The sequence below is a fragment of the Vanacampus margaritifer genome, chromosome 13, assembly GCF_051991255.1.
Source record: "Vanacampus margaritifer isolate UIUO_Vmar chromosome 13, RoL_Vmar_1.0, whole genome shotgun sequence".
Taxonomy (NCBI): domain Eukaryota; kingdom Metazoa; phylum Chordata; class Actinopteri; order Syngnathiformes; family Syngnathidae; genus Vanacampus; species Vanacampus margaritifer.
In genome coordinates this window covers 17,047,464-17,068,989 of record NC_135444.1, presented here as the reverse complement: position 1 = coordinate 17,068,989, position 21,526 = coordinate 17,047,464, and the positions used below count along the sequence as shown (strand labels likewise).

Here is a 21,526-nt window from a genome sequence, read left to right as displayed (position 1 = left end):
TTATATCAAGGACATGACATAAATCAAAAGCAAGTCTCAATAAAGCCTATCCAAGTTGTCCAAACTGCTTCTGCCCGAGTGCTGACTAGAAGTACGATGATTGAAATGCGTCACAATTTGACTCTTTGACTGCCAAAAACGTTAAATAACGTTTCGTAAAATCCTATGGAGGAGTGCCAAAGACATTAAAAGACGTTTTTTTCAAAACAGGTGAAACTAACCATTTTCTATTGTTGATTACTCAAAAACGGAATAAGGTAGAAACAAACTTTTTTTTTTCTGATGAAAGATGAGAGTCCAATCTTTCATTTGGTAGTATGTGTGTTTCCATAGTCCAAACACATAATTTTCTATGGACCTTGAAAGATCAGTCAAAATGCTTAAAATCGGCTGGCACCCACGGCATCCCTTTTCTGAAAACGTCTGGCAGTCAAAGAGTTAAGTCTCTATCTAAATTTGAACACTGTTCACCTCCAAGCAAGTATCTCTGAAGTCTTTTCAACTTCTCAAAAATGCTTCAGACTGAGCGCTGACTAAAACTCAGAGAAGTGAAAAGAGTCACAATACTATTTGGAAAGCAAACCTGTAAAGTCTCTATCTAAATTTCAGTCTCAAATAAGTCTCTATGAAGTCTCTTCAACTGGTCCGAAATGCTTCTGCCCGAGTGTTTTCACTCAATTTCCTTACTCTTTATATCAAGCAAATCTTTAAAGACATGTTTCCAACTAGTCTAAAATGCTGACTTTCACATTTTTTTTAGGGAACAAACAGGGTTGGAAACCCACAAAATTTTGGACATCTACCTTAAGTAAGCCTCTAAAATTTAGAGGTTAGACTCTAACTTGTCCAAAATGCTGCCTCCCGAGTACTGACTAGAATCAGGAGTGGAACGATTTCGAATCCTTTTCTAAATGTGATTGTGTCTGAACACAAGTCTCTGACTACTAGTCCAAAATTTTGCTGCCTGAGTCCTGACTAGAAATAGAAGAATAGGATAGAGTCACAATTTGAGGTTCGTCAGTGTGTGAGCATTTGGGCTCGTTCAATAAACGTCTGAAAACACATTGGCGACTGTGGCTCCCCTTGCCCACATGCGAGGGCATTAAAAGCACGTTCAATACTTCATGAGTGTATGTGTGAGACAGAGAGAGAGAGAGACAGAAGAGAGGGAAAGAGTTGTGTTTCATTTGAGGTTAAACGTCTCGTGCATGCATGAACACCTGATTACGTCAGCCCCACAATTATCCCTACACGCACACACACACACACACACACACACACACACACACTGGTGGTCACGTGCACAGGCGCTCAGCAGAAAGGCAGCTCAGCGCTCAGGAGCATCAGTAGTCCACCGAGCCGAGCAGCGGGAAGGACGCGTCGCGCAGCCTCCGTCCTCTACCGGAAAGAAGTGCCGCGCAGGAGGAGGAAAAAGACGGCTCAACTCGGATCAGAGGAGTGTGCGCGGGTCAACCCTTTGGCCCCGGGAACCGACGCCCCCGTCATGCACTCAGCCGGGGACAACTAACTCACCAGCATGAGTCACCACGGGGGTGATTCGGTGACTTGGTGGGGCAAAGTCCGCTAAGCTCGCCCGTCGGAGACTTACTAACTACGAGAGACTGGATCCCGAGAGCTCGGATCCCAGGATGACCAGGGGCGGCGTCCCCGCTCCGTGACGCTCCGGGCTCCCGGCCCCCGTCATGCGTGTCCCCCGCCAGCCCGGCGCCCACTCCCTGCGGCTCCTGTCCCTTTTGGTGTTCGTGATGGGGGCGGCCCCCTCGCCGGCTCTGACGGCCGGATGCCCAGACAGGTGCGTGGAGGGTTGCAAAAAAAAAATGATTCCGGGAAATTTCTGGTGACATTTTGTATTAAACTTGTTTGGTAGAATTTTGTGAAGTTTTCGAATTGAACGCTCGAGAGACTGCATGTCAGTCAAAGTGTTCCGACTTTGAAAATTCCTGGACTTCTTGAATCTTAGGTGCGTGTGCGACGACCAGCTGGTGGTCCAGTGCGCCGGGCGGGAGCTGACCCGTTTCCCGGCCGATCTTCCCCTGGCCACCCGGCAGCTCATCATCTCCAACAACCGCATCGGGGACCTGCCGGCCTTGCAGCTCAACTACCTGTCCGACCTGGTCTACCTAGACTGCAGCAACAACTCCCTCACGGAGATCTCAGAGTCCACCTTCGGGAACCTGCGCAAGCTGGCCTACCTGGACCTGTCCTTCAACGCCCTGCTGCAGATCGATGAGCGGACTTTTGGGCCTCTGCCGTCCCTGGTCATGCTGCGGCTGACGGACAACCCGGCTCTCGGGGAGATCCACGCCGACGCCTTTGCCGAGAACGCGGCACTGCAGGTCCTGGACGTGAGCCGGAACAACCTGACCGCCTTCAACGTCAGCGGTCTGATCGGACTGCCGGCCCTCAGGTCTCTGGGACTCAGCGGGAATCCGTGGAGGTGCGACTGCGACACGGAGGACCTCTGCCTTTGGGTACAGATCGAGAGCTTCAAGTTCCAAGGTGAGGATGGATGAAGGAATTGTTCAAAAGTCTTGAAAGTGCTTAGCGCTTCACTTTGTTGACTTGTATTCTAAATGGACTAAAGATTTATTTCCTTATAATCTAGGAAGTCATAAAAGGGTACTTTCTTTGGTACAGAGTCTATTTGGTAGACTAGTCAGAATTCACAAAGACTGAACTCAAGTGCACGCTCGCACCACTTTTATCGTTTGCCGTACTGAGATACTTGTTTCATTGATTTCAACGCAAAGGGGCGTGGCTTGTGAGTCTTGGTTGTTATACCTCCCGTCACTTAGACACTGCGCCTCTGTTATACCAGGATACTACCTCGCAAGACGGCCATTTTGATTTCAAGCTTTCCGATTCTGCATCAGTACCTTACATGCAGAACCATGTGTTGGTAAAACAGCTTAGATGTCCAGTGTGTAAAAGACGACGACTAGGAATATTTAAACTCTTTCCACTGAGGGCCACGTACAGTAAAAAAAACATACCATGAGAACCCCCGGGTTAGACATAACTCATCAAAGTGGGCCTTAACAGGATCAGTTTCATGCCTAAAGTGTCGGTCTTTGCGCCAAGTTGGCAAATTGACACACAGGACAGCAAACAGGCAAAAATCCATCTAAAATAGCCAGCATGTAAGGGGCTATCTCGAAAAGTATTCCAAACGCACTCCAAGGTCTCCATGTTGCTTGTTGTCACGTCAGCTCATTAAGATGATGCGATTGTGGTGCAGTTTAATCTCAGATAGCGGCACACTTATCGCGCCGTTACCCCAACGTGTGTGTACTACATGAAGACAGCATGACAAGCCCATGGGACAAAGTTGATGGGAAAAGTCCATGTAAATGCTGCTTATGTGTTTGAAGCCAGTAATGCTTAAGGCAGGATTTGTCAAACTTTTTTGCCCTGGGGACACCCTCACAGGGGAGAACATTTTCCAAGGAACCAAATTAAAACTTGTGCACAGTAATCACTTACTATTGACCGCCGAATCCACCTTGAAGAAAGCATACAAAACCAGCAAATAGTTGAGGTGATTTAAGCAACGGCAAATAGGTTCCCCCAAAAAGTGTGAGTACGTCAGTTCAGAAGTAGGCAGGAAAACACGTGCTGATTTTAGAGGAAAACGTTCCTGAGGCTATGATAACAAATTCATACTTTTTAGAGAACAGTTGTATTTTTTCCAATTTTTTTTTTATCATAACAGGGACAAAAATGCATTTTTCCTAATAAAAGTCTAATGTCTAATATTGTAATATTAAAGTCTTAAATTTAACAAGTGAAGACAGTCAAAGGTCACAAGTTAATTAAAAAAAACAACAACCTTATAATCGTAAAATTACACCATTATCAAAAACAAACTACAGCTTCAAAATTCCGATTTCTATAAAAATAAGACCCTTTCCTTAATTAAAAACAACACTTTATTCATGTAGTGACAGCAAATTTATGTGATGACACATCACAATATCAGAGATTTTAACTGGCCCAAAGCTAAGATTAAGCAGTAATTGCTTTGTGTTTCATTGACACCCAGGTTCTCATATGTTGGTATGCACTTATTACATGATTCAACATAATTTATGCAAATTATTTCACTAGACCCCCAAACTACAGCTCATAAACGCCAATTTGACACGCACTAGCTTAAGGCACTAGAAGGCTGGCAACGGTGTCCTTTTGTATCACTTCTTGCACGCTTCAACTCCTCTCCTCACTCACGTGTTTTTAATGATGCTGCTGGTCAAATAATGTGCTCCCTTTGAGGAGCGTTGTATTTTAAGACACTCCACTTAAGTGTGTGTCTAATGGCAGGACAAGGGAATCACTTTCAGGGCCTATTGAGGCAGGATTAAAAAGAACAGGGGAGCACTTTAAAACATAGCATGTACATAAAACCTTAGATTTATATAGCGCTTTTCAAGGTATCCAAGGACGATTAATTAAATAGCCAGTAGAGGGCAGGCAAGAAGTGCGAAAAAGGAGGGTGGTAAACTAACACTGGAGGCTAATGTTGATTGTTAAAGTTCATTTTGAAGCTAAGCTATGGAAATTAACGTTAGAAGCTAATGGCTTCTTAGCTGTAACGTGATTGGCTATGTTGGAAGCGAACGGTTAAACTAATATCGTCTTCTTTAGTTAGTACCAAAATGAGAAATTAATTAGAGTGGAAGTTGACTTTCTGAGACCGATGTTGAAGCTAAAATTGAAAGCTAATGTTATTGTTGAAGCTTATTTTGGAACTTAGCTGAAAGCTAACTTTGTGGCAACGTTAGAAGAAGCTAATGTTGAATCTTATCAACAAACTAAATCAATTAGCATCTGTTCTCATGTTTAAATTACTTCCATTTCCTACTATATAGTTAACATGACAGTTTTTTTAATTGCCATCACCACTAGTAATTTTCTGCGCTTATCACAAGCCATGATCCTTTTAGCAACATGCTACTGGTTGTTAGCAATCGTTCCTATGTCACAACGACTTTAATTTCCTACTCTATGGTTTTTGTAACCCTTTTGCCCTTTGCCATCACAAGCACCCTGTGAGGTTACTGAAGAGTGTCCGATATTTGTGTGAATACTCATTTGAAGGAAAATCTTCCGTGTAGTGTCTCCATTCTATTTATTCCTCCGTGCCTGCAGCGTTGCACTCTCTCTTGCAGTTGCTCTCGCTAATTGTCAGTGAACGGTTGAGTGGCCTGACGCGCTGATTCGGACAAGCGCTTTGCATCCAGACGTGCACAAAGTAAGTCACTATTCCAGATACGTTAATTTCACTTCCAAGAAGAAGTGAAAGTGGACTCATCTGCAATGAACTCAAGAGATGAACTGCGGTGGTGTGACAAAACAAAGCATGTGGGACAAACGGCGGGTCGCGATGAGGCCACCACTCCAATTCATTAAAGACAATCGCATCATTCAATACACGCGCAGCATGCATTATTCAGCACATTGGAAGCATATCCAATTCAGCTGGCCTAGTTGTGCAGCCTAGCCAAAACTCAACATATGGACAAAAGTAATGGGAGATGTGTTTTTTTTCTAATTTTCAGAACGGCTGGAAATCTCCCACGTGAAATACAAATAATTCATTCAACTCTAATGAAAAGTTATGGGGGGAAGTAATGTTTGTTTGTTTTTCTTTTAAATGTATCTCTCATCAAAAATAAATTTATTTTAAAAAAAAGTCATCTTAATGTAAAAAAAAGTTTTTGCTCACATGTAATTGTTATTTCTCCCTCAAAGCACAACCAAACCAAAAAAATTCTACATGATACATATAGAAAATACAGTTATCAAAGCCCTTTTTTAATTTTAAAATATTAATTTGTCGAGTTTTTCAAACTTGGAAAAGGGATCTGCTCCACAGCATAACACGAGGGTTGAAGAGGAGCATCTCACTACATTTGTCCAAGTAGTGAAGAGCGAAACACGGAAGGATGGTTGAGTGAAAAGGGGCTGAAGGGAGAAAAAAAAAAGAAAAAAAATCAAGCGATAAGAGCGTTTTGCTGCGAGCCGACCTTCAGTGTGGCTCTGCACTTATCCTCTGCCAGAGGAAGAGGAGCTGCTTTGGAGAAACTGAAAAAGGAGGACGACGGCGTTCTGACTAACGTTGAAGAACGAGAGCGAAGGCGTGAATGCGGAAAAGGTCAACTATTCTTAGGCGCCGTGATGATTGCGTTTAAGCTCCTTGATAGCATCAGCGCACATTTCAAACGCTCCAGCTTTAGATAATCACTTGATTGCGTTGCGGGGGCAAAAAGCCTCAGAAGTCAAACAAAACTATCGGTTTTCTTACTTTTGTCAGCAGTTCAGCCTTGGTGGAGGTCTGCAGATTATCCATTCAACCATTTTCTTCAGCGCTTGTCCTAATTAGGGTCATGGGTGATCTGGATCCAATCCAAGATGACCTTGGGTGAAAGCAGAGTACATGCGGTACACCTTTGACCAAACAAGGTCTCCAAATTGATTAATCAATTATCAAAATAGTTATTGATTAATTTGATAATTGATTAGTTGTTGATGATCAATTGATAAAATGTTGTGCCGCTAAAGTTAGTCTTCCTTAGCTGTCAGAGGTAAAATTGGAAGCTAACTTCAGAAGCTAACGTTCAAGCTAAAATTGGAAACTGAAGTTAGCGCTAATTGTGTAGCTGACTTTGTAAGGTAACATTGAAGCTAACATTAGATAATGTTGCGGCTAACATTGTTTGGTCAAATTACAGCTAACATTGGAGGTTAACATTAGAGGTAATGTTGAAAGCTAATATCGGAAGCTAACATTAGTAGCTCTAGTTTGTGACTACTTTTGCCACCTCTGATAAACAGAGACATCACGGGCTCCTGTTTCTTTGTCATTTTCTTTTTCACCGTGTTTCCCCCCCACCCCCTTGTTATCACTACTTCCCATCAGTCAGCCAGGCCAGGAAAAGCTGTCTCTGTCAGGGATGTCCTTGACATTTGCGCCACTTGTCAGCACTCTTATCTGCCAGGCACTAAAGTCCACTTTGAAAACGTCCAGCACTACTTATTCGTCTTCCTTTGTCGAGGTTGATGGAGCTGATCAAGTTGGAATTAAAATCTTGCAAATAAAGTGAGGTGGTTAAAAAAAAAAAAAAGTCGGTTGGTATTGATGTGGGCAGTGTTGATAACCTTGAATCAAACTCATTACGTAGTCATTTGCATTTGTCCTTAAACCTGCACAGAATTCCAATAAAGCACTAAAAGTCTTTTAAAGGCTTCGTTTAAGTTTGTTGTTTCACAATGCTATAAGCACCATATGGCGGCGACCTGACAATTGCAGTTGAGAGATCCTGGGTTTGAATCTCATTACATAAACAACTATATTCAGAAATTATTCAGCACAAATCACCTTGTCCAGGAATACTCTACAGGCAAATTGCAACCGCACAGAGTAAGTGTAGCATCGCACAATGTACTTTTCATATAAGAAGGCCATGCATCAGTGTCATAGGACGCAGATGGCGGGTGACAGAGAAGGATGAGGTTTGAGGTGACAGTGTCAGGAGTGTCAGGGAGGAGGAAGCGTTTGGCGAGGGGAAGACAGGAAGAGGAAGCCTGTCGAGACCAAGACCCATCCCGGCATAGATTGTTCCCGACCGTTCTTCCCTCCATAGTTCATCTGCAATGTTTGGACCCTTTGGCCTCCCTGGTGTCTTGAGTGCACTTTAATGGACAGTGTGAGCCATCAGCCAAAGGGAAAGTGGCCAGTCTCCCCTCTGTAGTGGGGGTTTTATATAAAGGGGGGGGGGGGGGGGGGCTATTACTGAGAAATATAGGTAATAAACTTCTGTCATATCCCAATGTATCTTTACAACTAAATAAAATAATTTAAATAATTTGATCATATGCCATACATTAAATTCACTGTTAAGTATTCACTCTGTATTAATTGGAAAACAAATTATGCAAAGAATTAATTGACGGCACTTCATGAAGCACTTTTGCCCCAAAGTGCTGAATCGGAATCAACTGACGATGCAGTCCGTAAAAAACACAAATTAGAAAGTTTTCCAGTGTTCCCCCTCCATCTAATTGTCTTTCCGCTCCTTCGTCCTCTCACGCCATTATTATTCGCAGAGTCAACTAAGCATGAAGGGGGGGATGGAGGGGGGCCGGGTGATGATGAGGATGTCAATTAGTGTGTCGCTAATGAGAGATGAAGTTAGATGAGATGATAAAAAAGGGAAAAAAAACGCTTCCTCGACTGTTCTCTTGTTTCTGATTGCTCCATTGGAGGATGAAAGCGCCCTTGTGACTTTCAATCTTCTATTTTAAGCATAAAACGATACAATGCCCTTAAATATGCAAATTAACTCTCTGCAAAAGCCTTGGAACAGTGAGACAAATTCCTTTATTTTGTTTGTAGACTGAAAACATTTGGGTTTGAGGTCACAAGATGAGATTGCTTGTTTTCTCGTCAGCTCTCTCCGTTCTCTCTCTCTCTCCCTCCCCAGACGAGGGCCAAACGGTGTGCCACAGTCCGGCCGAGCTGGCGGGCCGGCGTCTGGCCGAGGTGGGTTTGCAGCTTCGGGCGGACTGCCACCAGGGCCTGGGCTACTGGGACTACCTCTTCTTCGTGGCCATCGGCTTCGTCATCTTCTCGGCGGGCACGGTGTCGGCGTGGGTGATGGGCGTGCTCATGGTGCTTTATGAGCGCTACAGCAAACGCAAGAGCGAGGAGCTGGACAGCAGCGACGAGGACGCCAGGGGGGGCGGCGGGGGCAAGCAGGGAAACGGGGACGTGAGCAAGGTCTGATGCCGCCGATGACTCTGAGACCAAAGACTCCATCCGTGGATTTTGGCTGTGTTTGGAATCACTTGCTAGCCACTATTTAGTGCTCTATATCACGAGTTTCCCATTTAGTCATGCAGATTGGAATGTGTAGCAAGTATAGGTTATCTTATAATGTATCCCACAATGCATCGGGAAAAGTAGTGAACAACCATTGGTCACTAGAAAAGGAATACAGTGTATTGTAAACCGGCAAGTAATTGACAGCCCTCAAAGTTTTTTTTTTACTACACTATAGTTGCCTCTAAAAGCCACAAGATGGTGACAAAGGACTACTTTCCAAGATGTCACCAGAGAGCGCCGCAGCACTTAAAACAGAGAGGATCATAAAGCATCAACACTTCACATCTAGCGCGTAAGCAATCACAAACCCATATTACATAGTCGACCAAAATCCGAAATTTATTTAATTATTCAACAGAAATGAGGCTACCCAAAAAGTATTAATAACATATTAGCCTGTATAACACGCTAGCACAAACTGATGTGATATCACACATGGGCAAACAAATATGAGCACTAGCACTTTACAATAAAGTCATCAACTCATTTTTGACATTTACTCACAGTAAATGGAATTCAGGCAGATTGTACTGCAAAGTAGACAACATGGGAGAAGAGAGAAGCTGTGCTGCATTCAAGAACCACCAATAAAAGAGGACATCTCAAACACAGACAAAAAAACACAGTCAAGGAATTAAAATGACCAAAACGTGCGATAGCAAGGACGTAATTACAGGGCCTCAGTAGTGTTCCAAAACTATTTTTGTTTGACAGATGGATGAGTAAACAATAGTGTGTAAAAAAATATGTAAAAATCCATATAGTGGACTTCCACATATTCACAATCAGCAGATGTGAATTTGTCCAGTGCAGCACGGCTCAGTCCCAAACATCCCCAAATCACGATAATCAGCTAGTAATTGATGCTTCCCTAAAAAGGGTTACAATTGCCTATAGATGCTACAAGATGGCGGAAAAGCACTACTTTTATATGAGCCAGCAAGTAGTTTTACAGTGAATAATGGATGATGGGTTTAAAAAAATAAATAAATAAAAAGAGGAAATATGCGAGGAAACACTGTATAGTGGATAGGGAGCAAGTGAATGATTCCTAACACAGCCTCTCTAATAGTTGACATATTCCTCAACGCAAGAACAGAATGTGTGAGAGGGTGAGTGTGTGTGCGTGTGTGCGTGTGAAAGCCAAAAGTTAATTGTATGCCTTTACCTTGTGAATAGGTAACATTTTAAAATGTTTATTGAGAGCAATAACCCCCTACACAAACATAATTTGTCAGGAATTTAGTAGGATTTCCCCCCCCCCCAAAAAAAAAAAAAACATTATTCCCCTTTATGTATTCATTTCCATAATATATAAATATTTAATGATATTTGTAATATTATTAAAATGGAATTACCTTACGGATTACTTTACTAAAAACAATGCTTAGATATTTTTGTACAAAATCCTACTAAATTCTTATTAGAACACACAAAGAGGTTTTTTTGTTTTTTTTCACGGGCTGATGCTCTTGGCAACACTTGTGTGATGCCAAGAAGACATTTGAATGACATACACGCACGCACGCACGCACGCACGCACGCACGCACGCACGCACGCACACACGCACACACATATACGTTTCCTACTTCCTAATACATACCCCAATTGATAACATCCCAAAACATATGAAAAGCCATTTGAGCATTTATTCAATATCCACGATATCCAGCAAAATGTTCATCCATGTACTACTACATTCTTTGCCCTCGACTCGCACTAGCAGCCTCCTGGGTGTTACTAGTGGCACCAAAAATGCCCACTAGTAGTTATGCCTCAACGTTACCTGCACACTAGTTGTCCTACTTGTGTGAGAGAATAAAAACAATGAGCTACTAGTACAACTAGTGTCATTAAACATTTTTTTACTAGTTAGTGTTTCACTAGTATTAATAACATGCAGGATTCAACTGGTGTAGTTTTGCCTCACTAGTAACACAGTTCTACTAGTGAGGAGGAGTGAGTGTACTAGTACAGTACATGGACAATTTTACGCACGTGTTGGATATTGAATAAATGCTGAAACATACATACGCATTTGATGCACTAGTAACACTGCTAGGCTCAAGTCTGATATCTAATGTCTTCTTATTTATGCCCAATTAGTACTAGTAGCCTTCTGGGTACTACTAGTAGCACTAAAATGCCCACTGGTAGTTTTGCTTCACTAGTAATGTGGTTGTCCTATATGCCAAAGTAGACCTACTAGTGTGGGAAAAACATTACTAATAACACACAGTTGTTATACTAGCGAGGGCATGAAATAAATGCTTTCCATAAACACACACAAAACGCACCTCGAACCAAAAAACAACAACAACAGATGAATGTAAAACAGAAAAACATGTGCAAGCTACCTTTAATGTTGCGTGTGTGTACAGAAAGGATTGAGTGTGTGTGCGTGTGTTTGACACGTGGCTATCTCCTGGATGGCAACTAGTGCTGGTGGAGGAAGTGGATCAGGCTAACGCACCGAGACCACGTCAGAGTGATCGAGTGCGTCGCCGTGCTCGACAGGAATCTAAGTGACTGGCTCGGCTGACCTCGGCCTATAGGCCTGCTTTCTCTGTGTGTGTGTGTGTGTGTGTGTGTGTGTGTGTGTGTGTGTGTGTGTGTGTGTGTGTGTGTGCGTGTGTGTGTGTGTAAGTGTGTGTGCATTTGCGTGTGGAAGTGGGGCAACACGATCACACCACATCCCATTGAGCCGCCTAGACGACTGATTCACGACAAGTCCCGTTCAAGGAGCGAGCTCATCCTCAAAATCAGCTCTTGGTCTACCATGTCATTACCTCCACCAAGGCCGTTTGGTTGTCAGTGAGTAGGACTAGAAAGGAATGTCCATAAACAATAAGCAGGGAACTTATTGGAGTAAGGGGGATGGGGGCAAAGAAAAAAGTGAATAATTTATGGTTGGGATCCGGTTGGTAATCTTTGGTTAGCATTACAAGCATTTTTCTTTACATAATGCTTGAGAATATGTAATTGTTAGTATTTAGAGTGAAAGTCAAATCAAAAATTGTGTTTACAATAATATATGCTATGCTACCCCACTAGTCTAAACACGGTATTCTGATTAATAATGTTTTTGTGAAATATAAATTAAGCAGCAAAATCAACCCGTTTTTATCCATCTCAGGGGGTGGCTATTTTGCCACTTCCTGTCCACAGGAAATGACATCACAGTGCCTGCGAGCTCAACTTGTGAAGGTCACATGACCAAACCCGGAAAGCAGGTGAGCCATGGTTGTGATGTCATTTTCAGATGACATTAAGTGGCAAAATGGCCGTCCCCTGCGGTTGGATAAAAATGGGTGGAATTTGCTGCTTCAAAGGCAACATTAATCAGTAAATGTATTAATATAACGAATATTTTTTTACTTGACTTCCACGTCCACAAAAAATAACAATGTATGCAGATAACAGGGTTGAAAATATATACACATCAATTCTACCGTTAGCTCTGTTAGAAACACACACTGGACGGCAAGAAAACAGGCATGCTGAATTTTGAACGAGCTATGGTCATTAGTAGTCCAAATGTGTCGCACGTTTTCAGCCACACAAATCTTGCATCTGTCGGACACACGCGCACAAAAACACACACAAGATAAACGTCAAGGGCACAGTTAATGTCAGAGCATCAACATTAACCGAGCACATATTCTTATTTTAACGTGTGTATTCACACAAAAGGGGCTCGTCTATTTGATTTGCTTTAATTAAACTTGATAAGTGCTTTTTTTTTTCCTTTTCAAAGAAATGGTAATTTCTATCCAAATGTTTTTTTTTCTACATGGTTAATTTGTGGAGCATTCTAACATGATCACAAAATCAAATAATTGAATTTTATTTAATTATTTTCTTTCTTGGGGGAAAAAAAGCCAAATAATGTCAAGTCATTTTTATTTATATAGCGCGTAACATTTTTATTTACTGTAAATTAGCATTTTTGTTATTAAAAGTAATTATTAAATGTAAAAAGGAATATAATTAACCTTACTTATTTATACTTTTAAGATTTTGATATAATTTTCCTAAATTCATTTATTTTTAATGCCATTTGATTTTAGCTTGTTTTTTCCAGGGGTGGGCATTTTTCCACGTAAAAAAAACACGATTCAATACAGTTTTCAGTACATGGGGTGTGAAACGATTCAAGGACGGTTCAATTTGAAAGTGGAACAATTCAATTCGGTTTGACTCAGTGGGATTAGGATTCGATTCAATATGCTACATATAAATTTGAATGAACTTGTCAGTATTGTAAATGTGTCCTTTCCTTAAGATATAGCTCTCCACCAAAAGACGATTCGATGCGTATCTTGATCAATTTAAAAGTGGAACAATTTGATTCGGTTCAGTTCGATGTACTCTTAAATCAAAAAGAAGATTTTCCGGTTCAAAAAGTTTTTGGGTATACCCCTATTTTTTCCCTGAAACACATAAACAGCTAATTTGTGGATCTCTTTGGAACTCCCTGAGCATGGGAAAATAATTTGATTTGATTCATAATAATTTAACTTCATTTTCCTTTCAACGCAAAACTTTTACATGGTCAGGTCCCCACAAGGTTCTCAAATGCAACACAACCAAACGGTCCTCACTCCGTGTGTGCGTGTCTGTGTGTGTGTTTGCACACGTGCGCCTGGTATTAACTTAAGAGCGACATACGCCTGCTTGATGTTTCTTTTGTCCTTTCTTTTGAGAGTTTTCTTTAATTTTGTACACCATGTATCATGAGCAATAAAGACTTTATGGATGACCAGTGGAACAATTTTTTTTTTTTTTTAACACTGACACTTGCTACAGCGCCATCTGCTGGATGGAGTCCTCTGTTACTTTGACCCCGCAGTTTTAAGAGTACAGCAATAGCTAGTTATTTTGTGCCCGCTATATGAGACAAGAGGAGATGGTGTGCCAAGCGAGACGGATGTCCCATTTGACGCAGACGTCGACCTCCGTGGATATGTCGGCTTCAGCCTCCATTAAGCCCGGCTGGGCTGCCTCGTTGCCTTTTACAGTACGTGCACTTGCAGTAAACATGCTAGTTCACACTTGGAGAACAAACTGCTCGTGTTGGAGCCCTGGGACGCTGCTGCAGTGTGTGTGAGTGTGTTATTGCATTAGATGGTCTATATGAGCTTCACGCTCAGGAGCTAACATCCCCCTTAGAGAAATAACGGGATCAGACCGAGCGCACGTACACACACAGTGTCAACCCGAGTGGTGCTGTTTGTGCCCCTGGTCCTTTGTGTTCCTCGTAGTTGATGTGAACTGTCTGTCAGTCTGTTTCATGACAGCGAGCTTTCAAAGTGCAGTACCGCTTTCAAGTCAGGGTTTGGGTTTTAAGAAGAGTTTCAAGTCAGGTTTCAGGTTTCAAGTCAGTGTAGGTTTAGGGTATGAAATTAGGCTTTCAAGTTAATTTGATTTAGGTTAGGTTTTAAAGTCAATTTTTTTTAAGGTTCCAAGTTATATTTAGACTTTCAAGTTATGGACTTAAGTCAGTACAAGGGTTTTAAATTAATGTTAAGGTTTCAAAGTAAAGTTTCAAGTGTTAGGATTTCAAACTAGGGCTTGAAGTCATAGTTTGGGTTTCAATGTAGGGTATTAAAACAATGTTGGGGTTTCAAAGTAGGGTTTCAAGTCATATTTACAGTTTTAAAGTAGGGTATTAAATCAGTGCCGGGGTTTCAAAGTAGGGTTTTAAATCAGTGTTGGGGTTTCAAGTCATATTTATGGTTTCAAAGTAGAGTTTTGAGTCAGTGTTGCAGTTTCAAGTTGAGTTTCAAGTCAGGTTTAGAGTTTCAAAGTGGGGTTAAATGTTAGGGGGATTTAAGTCATGGTTAGGGTTTCAATGTAGGGTCTCAAACTCAAGTTAGGGTATGGGGTCTCAGGTCATGTTTAGGTTTTCAAACTAGGGTTTCAAGTCAGTTTTAGGGTTTTAATTCATGTTTTTAAATCAAGATGAGGGTTTCAAATGAGTGTTTTGAAGTAGGGTTCAAATCAGGGATAGAGTTTCAAATGAGGTTTTCATGTCTGGGTCAGGGTTTCAACCCCACCTCACCCGTATTATTATTAACACTTCCCTTTTAATGAGAGGTGAAGCATCGTCACACGAAAGCTCAGAATAGAACGTTTCCCACTTCCTGGAATAGACGTGATCCTCCTCTGAGATTAACAACTCATTACCATCACACCGCCCCTCCAAGGACCACCCTGCCCCCCCCCAACATCTCACATTGTGACACACACCTCCACCATACCTCCCCCTTCTCCTCCAACTATCCCAATTTAAACACTTTAGACGATAATTCCCAACCTCAATCTTCTCTCTTTCCTGAACTGAGCCTCTTGGGGGGGGGCTTCCGTGGTGGTAGCCAGCATGAGGTCTCATTATGTCTTTTAGTCATATCCTCAGTCAAGTGTCACCACAGGAATGCAAATACCCGTAATAAAATTAATTAACTGAATGTACTGAATAAAGTTTGTGCGTCGTGATCATTAGGTGAGTAAGTGAGAAATCAAATCAAAGCGTTCGCATTGTAGGTGTGCCTAGCGTAGTGGCATATAAGCTGAACACATATTTGTGCGAGATCGAAGCGTGCGGCGAGAAGAGAAGCGAGATGAGTTGGCAGGAATCACTATCGGACGTCAACGCGGAGGCTGCAAGCTAAAAAGTCATTTGGCTGAAAACTGCTCGATACAAAAGAGATGAGGAAAGACAGAAAAAAAGAGGGTGGGAAACATCTTTGCTTCCTGCTCTCCTCCACACGGGCTTCCCTCGCTTCACCTATGACGCTTTGCTATACTCTGTGTGATTTGTGTGTAGAATGAGTATACGGCGCCTTGCAAAAGTATTAGCCCCCTTGAACTTTCTGACCTTTTTTCACATTTCAGGCTTCAAACATAAAGATAGAAAATGTGACTTTTTTTTGTGTGAAGAATCAACACCAAATGGGAAACAATTGTGAAGTGGAACAAAATTTAATTTTTGTTTTTACAAATAAAGAACTGAAAAGTGCAAAATGATTCACCCCCTTTTCTCTCAGTGCAGCCAACTGACTTCAGAAGTTCCCTGATGATTTCTGAATGATCCAATGTTGACCTAAATGAATCATGATGCGGATAGAGTCCACCCATGTGTAATTTGGTCTGAATATAAATACATCTGTACAGTATATATCTATGAATGTATATACAACGAATATCAAATGGTGGTTTTATTCCCCCTCCAAAAATATGCAATTTTTTTTCTCAACAATATACATCTAGATTTTTCACTCAATAATAAAGGACTTGTTTCTCTTTTTTCCGAGAAAAATATACAGCGGTTCTCTTGGAAATATAATGCTTGTGTTTTTGTTCTTTAATACATAGGTCTTGAAAGATAGGACATTTTTCTTCACACTATGCAAAATATGTCTTTAGTTTTTTTTACTTGAAAACCTGCAACTCTTCATCTAAAAAAAAAAAAAGACTTTTTCTTGGAAATTTACATTTCTTTCTTTCAAAAAAAATTACTTACATGACTTTAAATCTGGAAAATTAATAGCTACACACACACACAAAAAAAATGTAACCCATCTTCAAAATAAAGATTTACCCGCCCATCCCTAAAAAATACAAATATTCTTTCAAATCTACACTTTTTTGCAAGTTGTTTAAATATTTTCCTTCAGTGTGGTCCAAAACCTCGGCTCACAACTTGTATGCTCTCTTGTGCTCTTGACAACATGATGAATGACTACTGATAAAGATGAAGAATCATCTGTCATCCCTCTCCTCGTGTAAATGGATCCTCTCTATAAAAGTCGTTTATCTAACGTGTCTCTTTGAGGCCGTGTTGATTTTGTAGCTGCTATTCTTTTTTGTCTCCGGCGTGCTGATAACAGAGATAACTGGTGACTGGAGGGTAAAGTGCTAATGGATTTAGCACGGCGGGATGCATTTGCATGCCAGAGTGAGTCGCTTTGTGGACGGATACTTGTGGAAAACTCATGGACGCCCACGTCAATAGGCAGCACTTTTCTATGCAGCACACTCGACTGTTGGGAGTTTTTTCACAGAAGCTTGGAAGTGGACCAAACACTAGAGATGTATGATTGTACTTTTCTTTCTTGAAAATATGTGACTTAATTTTCAAAATGTTATGAGTTTGTTCTTAAAAATGTACAACAAAAGAACTGACAGTTTCGCCCGAAATGCATCACTTTTTTCCAAAAAAATTAAAAAAAATAAAAAAATAATCTTGAAAATTATATATGTACATATATTCGCATAAGCAGACACAACTTTGGATGTTGAAAGTAAAATAAATTTTCTTGAAAATATGTATGTGCATATTCATATTATTAACATTAAACATATATATAACTTTTAAAAAATCTTGAAAATATAAGGCTTTAATATTTAGAACATAGACATTTTTTCTTAAAAATATATAATCTAATTCTATTCTAAACTACCTGTATTGTTAAAAATATGCAACACTTAATCTTGAAAATTAGACATTCTTCTCTCCCCAATTTTTTTTTGCATGAAAACTTTTAGACAATTTTTTTTCCTGAATTATACAACTTCCCCCGAAGCAACGACTTTACCTAAAAATATTATATAATTTGCGTACATAATTTATTACTGCCTCGAAATTATGCATTTTTTCTTTTCAGTTAAATTTTTTCTCCTAATTTAAATTTTTTAATTTTTTATTATTATTTTTTTAATAATTTTAAAATGTTCGACTTTCAAAAAAAAAAAAAACTACTTTTCACAAAACATTTTCCACACACAACCCTCCCCAAAAATATTTAGTTATACTTTATTTTATCAAAAATATTTTTATATGAACATGAAAATAGCCAGCCAACTATTCTAACTACATTTTTTATCTTTTTTTGATTTTGTTTCACAAATACAACCCTGTTCTCCTATGAGATATCTTTTGTAGTTTTACAATTGTGATACAACTACATCAATTTTACCCAATGGATCAACCCTTATCAAAAATAGTATTATCGGCAACATTTTTGTGGGATTCCTCTATTAGGCAGGAAAACAGACGAGAAAAGAGAACAGCCTGGACTCAAGCTGAGCTAAGCTAGATCATATCAAAGTCGTGTGTGATTTAAACTGTTGCTGTGGGAGTACTTTGTGTTATGTCACATTCAAGCGCTTTCCAGCTGCGCTCAGCTCAGCCTCTCCACTGGATTTAGATTGTTTTTTTTCTTTTCCAAAAGGTGTATGCGTGTAGGCGTAATGTTTTGTCAATACTTCAACCTCAGCCATGAGTGAGCATTTCCATGGGTGCGTGCGTGTGTGTAGTTATGCGCGTGCACATACACGCAGTGGCCTGGCCTAAAGTGATCCCTATTTGAAATGCTAATTTGCTTCCCTTCCCGCAGGTGCTTCAAGAGTGTGTTGAAGCTAAATGGCTCATCCGAGCGGGTCATCGTGAGCCTTAATGAATTCACGTGTTCTCACATTACGCTCGGCATGGAAAGCAAACAGCACCTGGGTTTGTTTTCAATATTTCAGGGTATTTAAAAGCGGCATTGTCAGCATCCTGAAAACCCGCCTGTCAACAGCTTTGAAATAGAAACGTAAGGCTATTCAATCGACATCCAGATTTCATTCAGCTGGGATAATCCAACCAGCAGGTGAAAGAGGAGCTGCAGCCTATTCTATCTGATTTTTGGTGAGAGAAGCGGGGTACACCCTGGACTGGTTTCCAACCCATCACAGGGCACATATTGACTTCTGTTTTGGTTAGCAACAGAGTTATTTCAAATTAACTCAGCATTTAACTCTTTACTTTCTGTGAGCTTCAAAGTGAGGTAAGCACACTTACTAGATGGGTCTTTTATTTTCCTCAAAAGGGAGGCATTTAATTTTTCTGGATGGCAAACCAGCAGAAGGAAGAAGACGTTACGAGAAAGTCAACTAGAAAGAAAGTGTAATACATGGAGATGGATTATGCAAATGCCAGCTAAAGTGCATGTCTGGTGGATTGGGGGGTGCACAGGAGGAGGTGTTATCTCCTACAAGTGGCAGATTTTATGAGCATTCATTGGCGGTGATGTAATACTTGAGGCAGGGCTATGAATTCTCCACATGTGCATTTACCCGACAAGGGCCCAAAGCTAATTGTTCAAAAAACAAAAAAAGGGGGGAGTGAAGGAGTCACTGCCCTCTCTCTCTCTCTCGCAGTCAGACCAAATACAAATTAAGTATATCTGGCGGGGTGTTTAGTATAGGAAGCAAAAACTTTGCAAAAATTTGCTTCTTCGTCTATTTCGCCGGGGTTTGCAAACGTCAACTTTTCAGCAACAGCACAAGCAGAGAGCGCATAGTGCAGTGAAATAAAAAATATTTGTCCACTCGATATTTTTTATCATAGCGGGACAGCATACAGGACAGCGTATGTGAATATGTAGATGAAGTGGGATTAAGAGCTGTGAAGTCAGTCCCAAAACCTTTTTACCGTCAGTTCTCCGTGCATAATAATTTCAAACAGTGTATATAAAAACTGTAGTTTGAAAGGAAAAAGCTAAACCGCTGGATTATGCAAGAGCAACCTTAGCTTGTCTGCCCTTTGATGGGATTATTTATTTGTTTGTTGTTTTTTGTAAAACAGAGACGTCAGGGTTGCCAGGTGAATGTTGTTGCGTCGCTGTCCCCCTCGGAGGAATAACAAGCGTAATCCTATTTCCATATCAGCGCCAAACACTCGCAGGCTGCCTTCCCGGCGCAGCGACGTATTCGTCATGCTTCGTGAATGCCGACTTCTTGGCGAGGTCGCCGCCAGCGTCTTGTTGTGAACAATCAGCGTCGCTTGATCTGTCGGCCTCGCTAATGGCGGCCCACCAGAGTTCAATGTTTGCGTGTTAACGCAGGGTTCGCTATCGGGCAAATGCAAGAACTGCAAGATGGCACGAGAGAATGTACTGTAATCAGATGAGGTTGATGTTTGTGAAGAAATTACAACTGTATATATTTTGTATTTAATACAGAGCAGAGTTTCAATTGCAAAATGACTCCTTGTATTTGATTTTAATTGGCTGAAACTGAATGGTGTCTCGTGGGAGGAGTTATGGCCCCTGATTTCTGCCCAAAATCAAGTTTGCGTGCAAACTTGTGACGAGAATACATAATTGCTTGGTGCCCTTGTAGTTTTTTTTTTCCCCAAACAAAACTGCCACTGGTCCTGACTCCTCACCCTCCTCCTTCTCTGCGGACCGCCCCTACCCGCGGCACATTTGTCCGACCACCCGTCACCCTCTTCACCTTCACAGACGTCTTCACAGACCGGCCAGGCTAACGTCGGCGAGATTTGGGTGCCAGAGGCTGGGCTAATTATGCTAATCCAATGAGACTGATAAGAAGAAGGAGAATTTGTTTCCTAGCAGGCAAACAGCAGCGGGTATAAAAGAGAAAATACACTTACTAGACACCTTATTAGGTACACCTGTGTCTAAAAAAAGGGGACTGAAATTCTGATAAGAAAGGAAGGTAAGTTTTTTATTGTGGTTATAGTTTGCGAACTACAATACAGTTTAAAATGTATAAATATATGAAACTTTTGCTGGGATAGAATCCAGAATGCCTGCAACCCTATTGAGGAATGGATAAGCGGTTCAGAGAATGAATGAATGAATTAAAAAACTATACGAAAATGTTGCACATTTGCTACTTTAATCTATAAAACTTTACATTAAATAAGTAGATAAAAAGAAACATATTAACAACTAAAATATGTTTAACCTTTTTTCCCCCCATTTACTTTTTAAACCTCACATTAAAATTAAATTATGTATGAAGAGAACATTTATATTACAAAATAGTTAAATGGAAATAAATGAATGTCCACATAACAACTTAAGTGTACAGCATTGTAAATGAATGTGTGCTAAATCCATGTATTCATCCCCCTCCTCAGTCCTCGTTGCTTTGCTACTCCGCTGGCCTTTGCCCGCGCTCCTTGTGAACCGACCGACTGAGGCCCGTGGGCGGCCGCGGCTGCTTCACTCAACCACAACTCATCAAAGCGCCACTCTGCTGCTCTTTCTATGCCTCTGCTCGCTGCTCTTTTCATCCGCACACACTAATCTGAATCACAGCAGCTGCAGCGCTGCTTTTCGCAACTACATTTCTGTCCAATTTGCACTTTTTGGAGCGTTAAACGCTGGAACTCTCAAACTCTAGCTTTAAACTAACAAAGTCGAACTTTTGTGAACCGAAAACAAAGTACGAGGAACCATATTTGGTAACTGGACTCCTCACTACAAGGTCATTGAACCGTGTGACTGATCCCAGCCAATCAAGCACTAAATACAAAATGAGAACACTCACAAGGAGCTGCTATTGCGAAAAGTCCCCTCACACACTCCTTTCACATTTTCCTGCATGTTTGACTCAATCACGAATAACACAGGCAACATAGCATATGATCTAAAAGTGAAAAAGATGGAGGTGGTAAGACTGAGGCTATGCCGTATCAGTGGGAGTATAATTAACTCCGCTAGAGTGCTGATTTAATACAGATAGTTCTAATGGAGCTGGAAGGATAAGGGGCTCAGGTGAAAGGCTTATTAGAGATAAGGGGTAGAGTAAAATCACAATAA

The 21,526-nt window shown here is 41.0% G+C and overlaps 1 protein-coding gene across 1 annotated transcript; it reads left to right on the top strand.

Annotated features, from left to right (window-relative positions):
* Positions 1–1,304: 1,304 nt before the first annotated feature.
* Positions 1,305–13,641, top strand: lrrc52 (leucine rich repeat containing 52). The gene is made up of 3 exons (XM_077584724.1): positions 1,305–1,813; positions 1,982–2,520; positions 8,505–13,641. The coding sequence occupies exons 1-3, from the start codon at positions 1,704–1,706 to the stop codon at positions 8,804–8,806; spliced, it is 951 nt and encodes a 316-aa protein (XP_077440850.1). The 5' UTR covers positions 1,305–1,703; the 3' UTR covers positions 8,807–13,641.
* The last annotated feature ends 7,885 nt before the right edge of the window (positions 13,642–21,526 follow it).

Bases quoted from the DNA above. Each gene is read 5' to 3' on its own strand.
- lrrc52 (XM_077584724.1), top strand. From the start codon at position 1,704: ATGCGTGTCCCCCGCCAGCCCGGCGCCCACTCCCTGCGGCTCCTGTCC. The intron at 1,814-1,981 runs GTGCGTGGAGGG...CTTGAATCTTAG, and splicing joins ACGGCCGGATGCCCAGACAG to GTGCGTGTGCGACGACCAGC. The intron at 2,521-8,504 runs GTGAGGATGGAT...CTCCCTCCCCAG, and splicing joins CGAGAGCTTCAAGTTCCAAG to ACGAGGGCCAAACGGTGTGC.